This window comes from Mus caroli, chromosome 13, assembly GCF_900094665.2.
Source record: "Mus caroli chromosome 13, CAROLI_EIJ_v1.1, whole genome shotgun sequence".
Taxonomy (NCBI): Eukaryota; Metazoa; Chordata; class Mammalia; order Rodentia; family Muridae; genus Mus; species Mus caroli.
This window is the reverse complement of record NC_034582.1, coordinates 48,479,178-48,493,697: the sequence shown is the minus strand read 5'-3', so window position 1 is coordinate 48,493,697 and position 14,520 is coordinate 48,479,178. Positions and strand designations below refer to the sequence as shown.

Below are 14,520 nucleotides of genomic sequence, written 5' to 3'. Positions count from 1 at the left end.
GTAACCTTAGCTTAAGGGGATGTAAAGCCCTCTTCTGACCTCCTCCGTCACTGCACACATCTAGGTCACAGCCATGCACGCAGGTACTCACACATGCATGTAAAATAAAAATGAGCACATCTCAAAGCAACAACAACAAAGGCTGGGGATGTAGATCAAACTGTTTGCCCAATATGTAGAAGACCTTGAATTAAACTCCCAGCCTCCTCCTTTCAAATATTTGAAGTGATATTTCCCAGAAGTTTAGGCTGTTGGTGAACAAAGGAAAGATACTACCGTGCAAAGGCACATAACATTCATTAGGAAAATACACGTTAACACATACATTGTCGAAGCCCTGGTCTCCAGGCTGTTCTTGGGATACTCCAAGACCCCTCGCTCAAGCTCTGCCCCAGGAGCCTTCACTTCCCTGATGTGTGCTGGCTGTTGTCATAGCCTTGGTTGGCTACCATCCTACTACCCTCATTAATGGGGCGTGTGCTGGCTTTTTTGCTAGATTCTCGGAGGGTCCTGATCCTCCCCAAGGGTCTTGGCAGGATGCCCGTGGGGATGCAGCCGGCTATATTCTGGAACATCTGTGTTCGAAGACCATACCTCATCTCTCACTTTGGGCCCAGGCTTTCGAAGAACTGATAACTGAATTCCCCTCGTGGGGCTTCATCAAGGATCGCCTAGTTAATGATTTGTGTGGTCCAGGTCCCCAAGTTTCCAGGCCTCTGACGGGGGTGGCAACACTTTCGGGTGCTGCAAGAGCAGATGAACCGGAGGCTCCACCTTTGTGCCTCGAAGTCCCAGAGGCGCTGGCGGGAGGGCGGGTGCTGCAGGCGGCTCCCTGGACGCAGGGGCGGACCCGGCTCCTTCCCGCTCGCTCAGGTCGCCGCCCTCGAGTCACTCCGGCAGAGGGCGCCGGCGCCGGTCTCTCTGCCCATCGGGGCGGGCGAGCTGGGGACCCTGCCTCCTGCGCGCCCGCCCGCGTTCCGCCCCCCCACCCCCCGTGCTCTTCCCGGCGGCCGGCGGGACGCCCTTGCCCCGAGCCCCGGAGTCTCTGCAGTGAATCGGTGCATCGGGGCAGGAAAAGAGGGACACCAGAGTGACCCTCGAAGGGGACCAGCCTGCGAAGCGCGAGGAAGGAAGAAGCGGACGCGTGGCGGGGAGGGGTTAAGGCGCCCCGGCCCGAAGCCCAAAGGCCGAGCGCGCGGCAGGCGACCCGGCACCCACGGCCCGCAGCATGGCTCGGGGCTGGGTGCGGCCGAGCCGTGTGCCTCTGTGCGCCCGGGCCGTCTGGACAGCTGCGGCGCTCCTGCTCTGGACACCCTGGACGGCAGGTAAGAACCCTGCGTGCGCCCTCCGAGCATCGCCTGCTCTTCCACCACTCTCTCGGCCGCCGCGCGGGCGCCGGTGCTCTCGATCGAGGGGCGCCAGGCAAGGCCATGCTTCGCGCGCTCGGCGCCAGCTTGGGCCCGTGCCCTCAGTCGCCTGGGGCTGGTTCCAATGAGCTGCGCTCTAGGGACCACTAAGTGTTTCCAGAGGCCTGGGTGGGCAGCGGCCTGGAGCTTTTCTTAAGTACATCCCAGTCGAGATGTGCACCGGTAGACTTGCTCTGTGTGACCCAAGACCTGGACTCCATCCTTTCTTCCCAGGTCACCGCCGTTCCAGTCCACATGCATCCCTTGAACCTTGTCTGCCTCCGGGGCAGATGCGGTCCTGAGTTAGTCTTTTTTCCCGGGGTAGTGGGGGACGAACGATCGAAGGTCTTGATTTCCCTTTTGTTGAAATTGGTGGCCAAAGTGGTGTTTGGTGGGTCCTGCTTAGCTGGGGGCTTGGCCCCCAGGATTTGATTTGCGAGGCTGAAGGGGGAGTGCCCTTCCCCCTGTCCTCGTAGTATTTTCTCGAGCGTTTCTTCCACCTCTGGAGGATTCTGTGTGGGCTTGATCAGGGCTCAGGAGACCCTGTCAAGGAGCACAGACGTGTTTTTGGAGGATACCTGGGTAGAAATGACTGTGGTGGCCGGAGGAGGAGGAGGAGGAGGAGGAGGAGGAGGCGATGATCCTCCCAGTGCAAACCCCAGAGCACCTACTGGCCGTCAGGTAGGTAGGCTCGAATCCCTACGCCCTGTTGGCTCCGCTGAAGGTAGGCACGGCCTTGGGCCCAGGAGGGTCAGGGACTCTTGAGGTTTGCCCTAAGTTTCTGAGCTGCGTGAGACGCGCCCTACTGGGACAGGGACTTAAGTGTTCCCCAGCCCCTCAGTGTTTCTGCAAGCAGGTGAGAGTTAAGGGGCAGAGTCAGGCAGCAGGACTCGGGGATTTTTCCAAGTCCTGCTGTGTGGGGGCGCTTTCTTGTGTCCGGTCCAAAGAAGGAAGGAAATGCTGAGCAACCTTCCAGGAGGGCGTTTGGGTTTAAACTGATGCTGATGGTATTTACCGTTTCTGATCTCTTGATTTGCATTGATACACCTATCCCCGAAAGCAGGAACCGCTGAGTGCAGAATGAGAGTGCGCTGTATCTTAAATTAATGTCATTACCAAACTGCCCCCCCCCCCGCAAGGATTCCCCCTTCTCCACCATCAAGAAATTCTTTTGAAACTAAGGGGCTATAAACTGGTCGCCTCCATAGGGATTTTGGCCTTTGCCACAGGCCCTTGCAAATCTTGCGGTTTGGGGTGTCTTGAGGTGTAGCTGGGGTGGGGGCACAGGATCTGCTATGGTAAGGGGGCAGGAACCTTGGTTGTTTAAAGTCAATTTTGTAACCAGAGTAGAAAAGCCTACTTGCATTTTGAATGTATCAGTTTGAGGACTGCCTTCACTTAGGTAGGAAGGATAATCGCGTCTGATGAAGAAAGCCACCGCACCCCAACCCCATCTGTGGGGGTAATTTATCTTTGCTAGTGAAATGGAACTGTACTCTCTAGAAAGACTGTTTCTCTTGTTTCTGGATTGTTTGCTAGTCAAGTCGATAGATAACAGGCATGTGCGTGCGTGTACACACACACACACACACACACACACACACACACACACGAAACTGTATAGGACATGTGGGTGTTTGAGATCTTTTTTGTTGTTAAGGAGAAAATCCCAGCAATTGGAGAGTTCTATACTTGAAAGGATTTGGGATGTAAAAACATGAAAAAATTATTTTAAAAGGATATATGTTCTTATTCCATATTTTAATAGAAAGACTCCATTCCCTAAGGACACAAATACCTGCTTTGGGACTCTGTTCTCTCGGGTAGGCAGGGCAGGAGTGATAGGGCTTTTGCCTTCTCCCACCTCTCATTTCTGCAGGGCCCAGATTGCCTCTGGCCCAGATCCCTGAGTGGTGGTCACAATACCCAATGAGTCTTCTTAGAAGAAAAGAAATGAGATCATCTTGTGTAAAAGACTTTGTGGAAACAGAAAAGATTTTGTGTGTGCAGTAAAACATGTTTTTCTTATTATGGTTGAGTACCAAGCAGGGAAGAGCTACACATTCGAAACCTTTCAGTGTTTAATAACAATTTCAAGTCGAGCCCTGGCATCCAGTGATGAAGAGTGCCACCCTGAAAATCCGAGCCTCACGGACTCCTTTGGGACATACATTATCAGGGAAGGGATCCGACCAACCAGGTTCCATTTAAAACAAAACAAGACAACCCAGAAGGTGGTTTTTCTTCTGGAGAGTCATAACCTGGGGCCTCCAGCTAGGTTGGCACCCTCCCTCTGAGCTGGGCTCCATCCCTGTGGCTGCTCTTGATTAGTTAACCTGGTATATCGAGAAAGCCAACAAGCTTTCTGCTTGGTATTTTTGCATGCAAAACCCAAACCCAAACCACTGGTTTAAAAACGTGCATTTCTGGGAGCAGTTTTGATGGCAATCCCCTGCAAAGGCTGGAAGCAGCACCCAGTGACTTTTCTATTCTTGTTGTTAAACATTCTTCCCATTGTTTACCGGGAACGTAGCTGTAATTGGTGTTTGTGTGACTTGCAGAGAGTCTCTCACTAGTTGCCTCTTTAAACAGATAGCCTGGGGAACTTATAAGCTTGGCAGAAGCTACACTTTATGCAGGCTTTTTTTTTTTTTTAAGCATCTTCTAAAGAGAATGGGATGAATACTCAGGAGTTAGAAGTGGCTTCTTTGACTAGTCGGGGAGGAGAATCCTTCTCGGAGGTATTTCAACTCTTCTTTAGAGTGAGTTGTGGCGATGGCCAGGAAGGGAAGGAGTCATTATGAAGCACGCTACTACTAAACGTTATGCTACCGGAAGGTTCATGGAGTGTCCCCTAAGGTGACATAGATCTCCTGGCATCTATCTGCTGGTTGTTTGGAGACCTGGAGAGGAAACAGTGATCTCCTTACTACCCAGTTGTGACCACTGGATTTGCTTTGCTAGACCCCACTCGAGATTCCCTGGGCTGGCTCATTCCTAAGTGGGTCTCCTGGCTGGGACTACTCTTTGTAAGCCATTAGGCTGTTTCCTCCTTGGGGAACCCCAGTGACTACTTATATGGGACCCTATTTCCCCAATGGCAAACACACAGGATTTCCAAGCAGAGCCAGGATTGTGTTTTTCTTGGGTGTGTGTGGTTACTAGTCAATTTGTATAAAAGGCTGTTGGGTAAAAGGGACCCATTTGGTCACTATGGCTTTGGAGTCTTGGATTTGTGCCATTCCATTCGTACCATCCCCTGGTGACAGTGAGGTGCTGACTGGGTGGTGTAACCTCTCCAGTTTTGGAGTTTAAAAAAAAAAAAAAACCAAAGCAAAGCAATTAAGGGGACTGCAGCCCAGGAGCTATGGCGGGAGCTGACTCGGGCTGTTGAAGGCCTTCTTCACCAAGCATGTATTTATTTGGTTTGGTTTGAGGAGCTTGCCAAGTTGGAACCCAGGGTGGAACAGCTCTGCTTACATGTACAGTGCTCATAAAAACTGTCTCGGGTGTAATCTGTTTGAAGTCATATTGACAGAGTAGCCGAGGAGCGGTTGGTTGGACCATGGTGGAGATTTTCATAACACTTTTCAAAATGGGATTGGTTTTGGTTTGGTTAAGCATCGCTGATGAGTTTTCTGGGGTACGTTTCCTTTAAGTTCTAATTCTGATATCACCTCCCTGCCCCCGCTCCCATCAAAAAAGCCAAAGGGAAGGAAATAATTACAGAAAAAAAGTTGAGCCTAATTCGACTAAGTAGCTTGGCCTCTAGAAGGTCTTAAGCCCCAATGGGAAGTGTGTGTGTGTTTAATTGTGTTGGAATGAGCTTCAGTAAGCTCTCTGCCACTTCTGAGATGTTATCAGGGGAGAATGTGGCTGCTGCCCTGAACCTCTGAGAGTGGGGGAGGGGTCCCCCCATCACCAATGCACCCAGCGTAATGGCTTCCAAACCCTCCTGGAAGGGCAGCTAACAGGATGTACAGTTAAATTACAGAAACATTTTGGCTTGAACTCATCGTAACATTTATGCTGTGGAGTATAGGAGCTGCCAGGCACATGTGACTATTTAAGTTAAAATTATTTAAAATATAAAAAATTACACTTATTTCCTTTGCCTCACTGGTCTCCTGGCAGGTGTCCGTAGCCACATAGGGCCTTCTGGGATTTGGTGAGCAATTGCATTGAGTCTGTGGATTGTGTTTAGTAGTTTTAGTTTCTTTACAGTATTGTCTTTAGTCTATAAACATAGATGGATTTACATCTTTCATGAAGTTCGTCAACCTTTTAGAGTCTGCAGTCTTTTGAGTCTTTTGCTGCCACAATTAATGATGCCTAAGTATTCTCTCTCTCTCTCTCTGTGTATTATGTATGTTGTTTGTAGAAGTTAGCTTGTACAAACTGATTTTTTCCCCTATGAGTTTGCAGAGTTTATTTGTTCAGATAGTACTTTGTGGATCTTAGCCTCTGTATAAGATCATATTGGATAGCTGCACAACAGACATTTATCCTCATTTACTTAGTTATTTTCTAATCTAAGACAGTTTAATTGCTCTGTCTTGAACTTCTGCCATCACGCTGAACATGTGTCCAAAGCAGACAGTCCTGTTTTGTTCTGATCTTGTAGGTAAACCTTTCAGTCTGTATTGTGTTCAGAGACTTTTCTTCTGTTCTCAGTTTATTCTTTGTGTGTGTATGTGTGTGTGCGCGCGCACACACACACACACACGCATGCATATATGCTATGTCTTCACACACACTGCAAAAGGGAATCAGATGCCATTACAGATGGTTGTGAGTCACCATATGGTTGCTGGGAATTGAACTCAAGACTTCTAGAAGAACAGTCAGGGCTCTTAACTGCTGAGCCATCTCTCCAGCCCCCTCAGTTTATTCCTGAACCCTTTGCATGCTTTGCCTTTCAGAACACATTGAAGCACCTACGCATTCAGACTGTAATGCTAAAGCCAGGTGCATGCCTGTAAGCCCAGCACCAGTGAGGCAGAGGCAGGTGGGGCTCTGTGAGTTCTGGGCCAGCCTGATCTACATAGTGAGTTTGAAGACAGCCAGAACTATGTAGAGAGACCCAGCCTCAGATGAATGAATGAATAAATGAATGGATGAATGAATGCTTTTGAAAAACATTACTTAGTCCCAAAGAGGTCCAGGAAATTAGAGCTGAATGCCAGTGACTAAGTCAAGCCTTTTCTAATACAAATGTCAACAAGACACCAGCAGGATCGAGAGAGAGAGAGAGAGAGAGAGAGAGAGAGAGAGAGAGAGAGAGAGAGACTGACTTAGTTTTTGTCCCTGTTAGAGCTGTTAGATGTGGTGCTTTGACTGTGTAGTCTTAGCTGGCTGGGAAAGCCAAAAGCTACCTGCAAACAGACCTTGCCCTCACCTTGGTAGACTAGACTTCCATTGGGAATTGGCACTTAGTGTGAACCGTAGGACTGAGCAGGTGAGACTCGTGCTTAGTGTTGGATCCAGACATCTCTACAGGATGCATGAGAGTGCACATACGCAATGGGGAATGGCGAGATCTGGGGGAGTAAGTGGAATTGGAGGCGTCAGTATGACTCACGACCTCTGTCTAGCCACACTGTATGTAATGTCCAACTGCAGGCCCATAGTTTTAAAACCATATTCTCTTTCTGCACATCAAAAGAGACAGAGTACTTTAGAGGGTTGACTGAAGATAAGGCCATGATTGGGAAAGATCAATCGGGGCTGCGACATGTCCTTGGGATAGAAAGTTGTCAGAAAAGATGTGGTGAGAACACACAGGGGCCAGCCTGGAGGCTCTCCAGCGGCCAAACCTAGGGCAATGAGACAAGCATGGGTACAGTGGAAATCCGTGGCTCAATACTGACACTCTGTGAGCAAGAAACCCACCGATGAGTCTTGTAGGGCTCCTGGTGGGACACAAGGTCTCTTCCATGGTTCTGGGAGGTGGTCCTACTTGGACAGTGAGACATAGGTCTACAGACTGGAAGCTCTTGGGGAGGGTCGGTCATCTTTCCTCTTCTGCTTCTTGGTAGTTGACGGTTTCCTTGGTTTGCCTAAGTAGTGGTGTGAGCAAGCACTGAGTCTTTAAGTGACAGACTGAGAAGGGAATGTGTCTGGTCGCAGGAGTTCGTGGCTTTCCTGATCTGCAAGTGGGCAATGAGTAACTAGACTAGAGAGAGCAGCCATAACCTTGATCACCTCATATCCTTAGTTTGGGTGACGGGCACTGGAACTTCTGTGAAGCGCGCTGAGATTACATCCTAACGGAGGACAAGAATCTGGTCATAAAGCAAGACTGGCAACTCAGGGAGGGTCATATTTGGGACAACTGTGTTGTATTATTAACTGTCTGTGTTACGAAAGGTAGGTAGTTTGCAGAAGATCCAATACAAAAGGCCACTAACTTATAAAAGGAATTTGACCTTGTCATCAAGACAGTACAAGTTGGAACCAGCGTTCCTATGCTCTTGACTCCTCCCATCGTTCCTTGATTCCTCCCATCGTTCTCTCGACTCCTCTCATCATTGACAAAGCGAGAACTGGTGATGGGAGTCAGTGGTGTAGGGAGTATAGCAGTTGGCTGTGCCTCTTGCTGCTCTCAAGGCTGATTGGCACTGCCATGTTAGCATTGAGTTTTACATGCTCCGTGGTCTGCTAAACAATGGGTATGTTCACTGTGGAGACTTTGGTACACTGAAACCATAGAAGATCTGCACTCATTTAAGCCAAGTAAGCAGTCCCCATTCTCCAGTGCGGTTTACACACCGGGCACAGTGATTATACATGAGCACGGGGCTCTGTGGATCCCAACGGTGGTGGAGGGGTGGGGTAGGGGATTTTCAAATCTTCCTGCATGGGACAAGGTAAGATCGTAGCAGATGCGATGTACCCTCTGAATGATTCCGTAAACTGTCTAAGCGTGCTTTTCCCTTTTCCCTCTGCTTGGGTCTGTCTTTGATGGCTATCCTTGAAATAATATCTTCAGGTGAAGAGGGGGTGTCTTGCATTAACTGAGGCTGTGTGCGCACGTGTGTGCCTGCCGGCGTGAGAATGTGCTGAGGCCCTGTCTTACTTTTTTTGAGAAAGATTCTCTTACTAACCTGGAGCTGATTGTTTCAGCTAGATTGGAGACAGTGAGCACCCCCAGGCGGCTGCCTACCCCTTCGCAGTGCAAGCCTTACAGATGAGTATCACCACACCCTGATTTTATGTGGGCACTGGGGATCCAAAGTCAGGACCTCATACTTTGTGTGGTGGGCACTTTATCCACGCATGGAATCAGCTCGCAGCTCCCACTTTCCAGTTTTAGGGGTATTCAAAATGAGGGTGATTTTGTTTGATTATTACACTAGTAAAGTTGAACTGTGGCTCCCTCTGCAAAGAGAAAGATACGGGTTGAGACCTTCCTTGGGAGAATAGGTTTCAGGAAATGATACAATGAGGTCTTTGGGGTGGGTCTCTATTCCTGAGTTCCCTTGTCCTTAACAAAAGGGAGGTCTTGGAAGGAACATCCAGAAGGCAGGTGATAGAGAAAGTGCTGGCCAGGGAGCATTCGCTTGGCTTACAAATGAAGGAGCAGCCTAGAAATGGCTTACTTGGGCACTCCTAAGAAACCACTCCGGGACTTCTTTTTCCATCTCCTCTTCCCCCCCCTTGATTGGCACGAGTGCCTGCCTGGGAGCTGCTTGTTGCTGGCAGTTTGTTTTCGCAGCTACAGCAGACTGGAACAGTTGGGGTATTTGGTTATTGTTGTTCTTTGTTGTTTTGTTTGTTTGGATTTGGAGACAGTTCCTCTGTGTGTAGCTTAGTTGTCCCGGAACTCACTCTGTAGATCAGGTTGGCCCCAACTTTGAGCTCCACCTGCCTCTGCCTCCCAAGTGCTGGGATCAAAGGTGTGTGCTACCACTGTCTGGCAAGTTGGGGTAATTTTTAGTGAATAAGATTGGGAGAAGGGTTATTGTGAGCCCACTGTGCAGAAGCCCCTGTGATAAATTGCTAGGAATAAATAAACACACATTTATTTGGTTTATAGTTGTAGTGGCTGGACAGTCCAAGAATCTGGTACTGTTATGTGGTGAGGGCCTCATGGACAGACAGAGCAAGTCCACCAGCTGAGATCTCTTCCTGTTCTTACAAAGCTACCGATAGCACGATGGGCCCCTCTCCCCCCTACTTCGTCTAATTCTAAATACATCTCAATGCCCTGGCCTCCAAATCCTTTAACAGAAAAATTGAGGATTGCGTTTTTCCAGTGTGTGAATTTCTGAGGTGCACACTCAATCCTCAGCAAAGTGACACATAGACACTTGAGCCTGTGTCCCTTGAGTACACATGTTGAGTTTGCTTTTGGTGTCGGAGCACAAGAATTTACTTGATAAGAGGTCTTGCTGCTTGTGTGTGTGTGTGTGTTGCTGAGCCTGAGGGTCTGAGGGGAGGAGCTGCTTGATCATCCCTCCAGCACAGGTCAGCGTTATTGTGGGTTGCATGTGCTTTAAAACAGCTTTCTCTAGTGGGTTCAGCAGCTTGCATTGCAGGTCACTGTGTGCCTCTGCACAACCCAGGCTGCAATCGATCAGGGAAACTGCTGTCCTACTGGGAGCTTTATGACCACAGAGCACTGATGACCAGGGTATACACTGTACTTCTCCACAATGTCCTTATGCATCTGAGACCTGCTCTCCAGAGCTGTCCAGATCAGCTGCTCAGCTGTCCCAGTGACCTCCCCGGTTAGCTGCCTAGGGAGAGGAGGGCCATGATTAGGTTTGACGCTTTGATGGAGGTGCATCCTTCCTAGGATCCTCCCAGGTTTCAGAGTGGACCAGATTGACCAGGGATCATGCAGCTCTCCAGGGACAGAAATTAGTTGCTGGGATCCTCCAAGGACTCTCCTGCCCAAACCCAGGCCCAGGACGCCAGGCTCCAAATGGTCCTTTGGCCCTTGTTTTCCTTACAGAGAGAGGCTTGGGCAAAAGCAAAAACCAAAAGCCAACCAAAGCAAACACCCTTACTGCTGCTGGGATGTGCCTGTCAACCCTCGTGATTTATGGGCACATAGGAGCCCTTTGAAGTATGAGGGAGATGGATCGGCCTCTGGGGATTGGGATCCTTAGGACGGCTTGGGCCCCTGGGAGACTGCACTAACTACAGACAGGAGAGGAAGGGGTTCTAGGAAATGCCCTTTGTCCTTTGGATAGCTCGCTTGTGTTCTGCCTTTTAAGCAGAGGGGCTGTTCCTCCTGCCAGAGAAAGAAAAGGGCGATGACCTGGGCAGGATGAGTGCAGACTGCAGGGATACTTGGCCAGTGCCTCTGGAAGAAGCATTGGTTCAGTGCACCAATGGGCGACAAAGGTGGAGGGCCAGGGGCCTGGGCGCAGGGGACTAAGTCATTGAGTGTGACCCAGGTGGCTGCTGAGGACGTGGGGAGAAGAAAGCGGTTTTTTATTTATTTATTTATTTCTTTTAAGAAGGGGCCCACTGACTGACTATTCAGGGCCGGAATGAGACTTGGAAGGAATCTTGCCTTCTGAGGGTGTTAACAGTTTTGCCAAGAACATAATTTCGTTCATGAGTCAGCTGGCTTTGATGTGCTCTGCTTTTCCCTATCTGCTTTTCCCTAGCTGTTTGCAAAACAGTGTCAGTGCTATCCTTTTAGTTAGGAAGCTTCATTTCGAATGTGAAACACCCTCACCCTTTTCCTTCAATGGGAAAACCCATTGTTATGCAAGGCCGCCCACAGTACCAATTACCCATCTCTCCTTAGTGAAGTGCTGAATCTGTTGTCAGAGGTCAGTGAGGGTTCTCTCTCTCTCTCTCTCTCTCTCTCTCTCTCTCTCTCTCTCTCTCTCTCTCTCTCTCTCTCTTGCTATTATCCCAAACTCTGAATGCATCTATCTTCTTGTCCGAGAAACGTATGATTTTTAAGAAGAGCCAGGAGTCAGATTTCTCTTACTTGACCACCTTTATACAGATTGGAAAAGCTGGGGCTGATGGGAAAAAAAAAAAAGAAACAGAAAAAAATAGAGCCCAGCATGGAGAGCTGTTGGAGATGAGGTCTGAAAAATTCTCCTCGTCATTGCTTTTTTTCCCCCATAGCAAGGAAATGGATTCTGCTGTGGGCATGGGGCTATGTGTTAGGGGCGGGTTGTGCTGTTGAGTGAGCTTTGGCTCAGACCAACTCTTATTTATAGGTAGATATGCTTGAAAAATGAAACAGGGACGGAGAATAGAGAGTTGAACAAGCTGTGCTTGGCTTGGACCAAATTTAAAATTTTTAAATGATTTATTTATTTATTTATGTCTATTTTATGTGTCTTGAGTGTTTTGCCCGAGTGTATGTATGTGTACCATTTGCATGCCTGGTGTGGAAGCCGGAAGAGGCTATCAGATCTCCTGGAAATGATGCTACAGACAGTTGTGAGCTGTCATTTTGGTGCTGGAATCTGGGTCCTCTGGAAGAGTTGCCAGTGCCCTTAACTGCTGAGCCATCTCTCCAGCCCTGGAGCAGTGCTTATAAATGATGTTGAGATGCCCTTATCAGGCAACCTCTATGCTGTATTAGCCAGGGGTGGAAGCTGTCACAGTACCCAGTTCTACTGTGCAGTCTGAAGGTTTCTATCCCCTCAGGAGGAATCCCACAGCCACTAGCAAGCAGTTGGTCTTCATCTCCTTCTTCCTGTTTCTCAGTCTCTGGCAAACACTAATCTCCTCTCTGTCTCGGAGGATTTGCCTGTTCTGCAAATTTATTTCAATGGAATCATGGAACACAGTAGCCTTTGAAACTGGCTTCTCCCCCTTAGCACAGTGGTTTTTTTTTTTTTTTTTTTTCTTTTTTCATAATTGTTTCTACACACGGCCACTTTAGAACACACACTGTGACAATTGTAACTTGTGGGTCTTCCCACATTATGCAGGCTCTGCTGCCTTGCTGGCTCCACACTCAAGAGTTAGGCCCAGGATGAGCAGAAGTCCAAGGCCAACCTTGAATACGTATAGAGTTCCAGACCAGCCCAGGATAGTGAGACGTAGCTCAGCCAAACCAAACCAAACCAAACCTAACCTAACCCCCTCTTTTACATTAGTACATCTCCAACTTCCTCATTAAAACATGAAATTTTCTGTCATTTGCATATGCACAGTTTATTTTTAGTTAATTTAAGTTAGCATACAAAAGAATGGCTTCCTCGGGGCTGTTTCATAGCTGGTTCTGATTTTCCTTCTATGCTGCACATTCCCCCTTTACCCAGCTCCATTTCTCTCTTCATGTCCTATTGTCTGCATAATATAGATCACAGGTCTCCTCCTTAAGCATTACATGAAACAGGCCTGCATCAAACATCTGTGAGGGTTTTTTTTTTTTTTTTGGCAGTTGTTTGCTTCCCAGAAGTGAAATGTCTTTATTTCCTTTACCCAAAATGTTTGGGACCAGAAGTGCTTCAGATTTCAGAACTGTTTAGATTTTAGAATACTTTCATACGTGTAATGTATATTTATGGGGGACCCACATCTCAATGTGAGGCTCATCTCTGTTTTATACATTCCTGACACTCGCAGCCTGAGAAGTCACTTCACACAGCATTCTTAGTGTGCCTGTCCTTCGCCTGTGACCTGCCACAGGCAGCTAAGCGTAGCATTTTCTACTTCTGTTATCATGGTGATGGGCAAAAACTTCTGACCTTTTGAGCATTTTGGAGTTCAGGTCTTCACAGTATGGGTGCTAAACTTGTAGGATTGAAGTTTTCACAGCTGATAACGTCCTTTCAGAAGGTTTTGTGCAGTCGTTTCCTGAGTTGAAGCATCTCATCCTTAAAGACTCAGGAAGTGGGTAACTCAGAACTCTCAGGAAGTCCCTGAAGCTAATGGATCCACAAAGTCCCGTTTCCTCTAATGTTACATAAACAATAAGAAGCGAGCAGACTTTGACCAGCGGTGTTTCCTGTGAGTTGTGCAGAGCCCTAGGGTTCTATGGAAGAGCTCCCTGTTGCTTTGTGCAAGGGGTGTGGGGTCCCAGGGAAAGCTTGGTGTTTTGTGCATCTGTGAAGAGGCCATTTGTTGGTGGAACATTTCATGATGATGTCAGTCGAGGTGGGGGTTGATGTTGGGCTCCCTCCTGAGGTTCTCTGGAAGTGTGCTTGCTGTGTTTTGGTGTTCATCCTGATTAGTCTCACCTTTCTCAATGTTTTAGACTTAATTTCTTGGGCTTTTTTTTTTTAACTTGTTTCTTTCTTTTTTTTTAAAATCCTTTTTCTTTTGTTTTTTTAAGACTTATTTATTTATTTATTTTTGGTTTTTCGAGACAGGGTTTCTCTGTATAGCCCTGGCTGTCCTGGAACTCACTTTGTAGACCAGGCTAGCCTTGAACTCAGAAATCCACCTGCCTCTGCCTCCCAAGTGCTGGGATTAAAGGCGTGCGCCACCACCACCCAGCCAAGATTTATTTTTATGTGCACTGATGTTTGCCTGCATGTGTGTCTCTGTGAGGGTGCCAGATACCCTGGAAGGAACTAGAGTTGTACACAGTTGTGGGCTGCCATGCAGGTGCTGGGAATTGAACCCTGAACTCTCTGGAAGAGCAACTGGTGCTCGTAACTACAGAGCCATCTCTCTAGCCCCTCTCTCGAAATTTTTAAAGCTGGAGTGTGTCAGCTAGGGGAGTGGAGTGACCCATCTTTGTGACATTATGCTGCATTAGAAGTCATCTTGATGGGGATAGTTTTTGAACCACAAGTTGACCTAATAAGGATCCCCATGGAGCCCATTTGTTTTATGTTATTATAATGAAATACATTGACACGGGCTTCTTAAAAAGTAAAGGAAGTCCTAGTGTTTGGCTCCCAGTCCTTCAGGGTAGCCTTATTCCTAGTTTTCTAGTGAAGATAGCCAAGTGGAGCTGGGATGTACATTCGCGTGAGCACAGCTTAGGAACAGGAACAAAGAGAGACAGAGATGCTGGGGTCCATAGTCCTCTTCAAAGGATCTCTCCCAATGACTCCAAACCTCCCAATGGGTCCCTCTTCTCAAAGGCTCTTCTATCTCAGGAGCATACTCCTTGGGACCAAGCCTTTACTTGTGGACCATCCTCCAACCCCAGCAGGGACTCAAAGAAAACTGT

General features: G+C 48.2%; 1 protein-coding gene across 1 annotated transcript in view; it reads left to right on the top strand.

The window, feature by feature from the left end:
* Positions 1-974: 974 nt before the first annotated feature.
* Ror2 (receptor tyrosine kinase like orphan receptor 2) overlaps positions 975-14,520 on the top strand; it is a 176,428-nt gene continuing 162,882 nt past the window's right edge. The window contains exon 1 of the mRNA XM_021180555.2: positions 975-1,325. Coding sequence (XP_021036214.2) covers positions 1,229-1,325 — 97 coding nt within the window. The 5' untranslated portion in view covers positions 975-1,228. The remainder of the gene's footprint in view (positions 1,326-14,520) is intronic.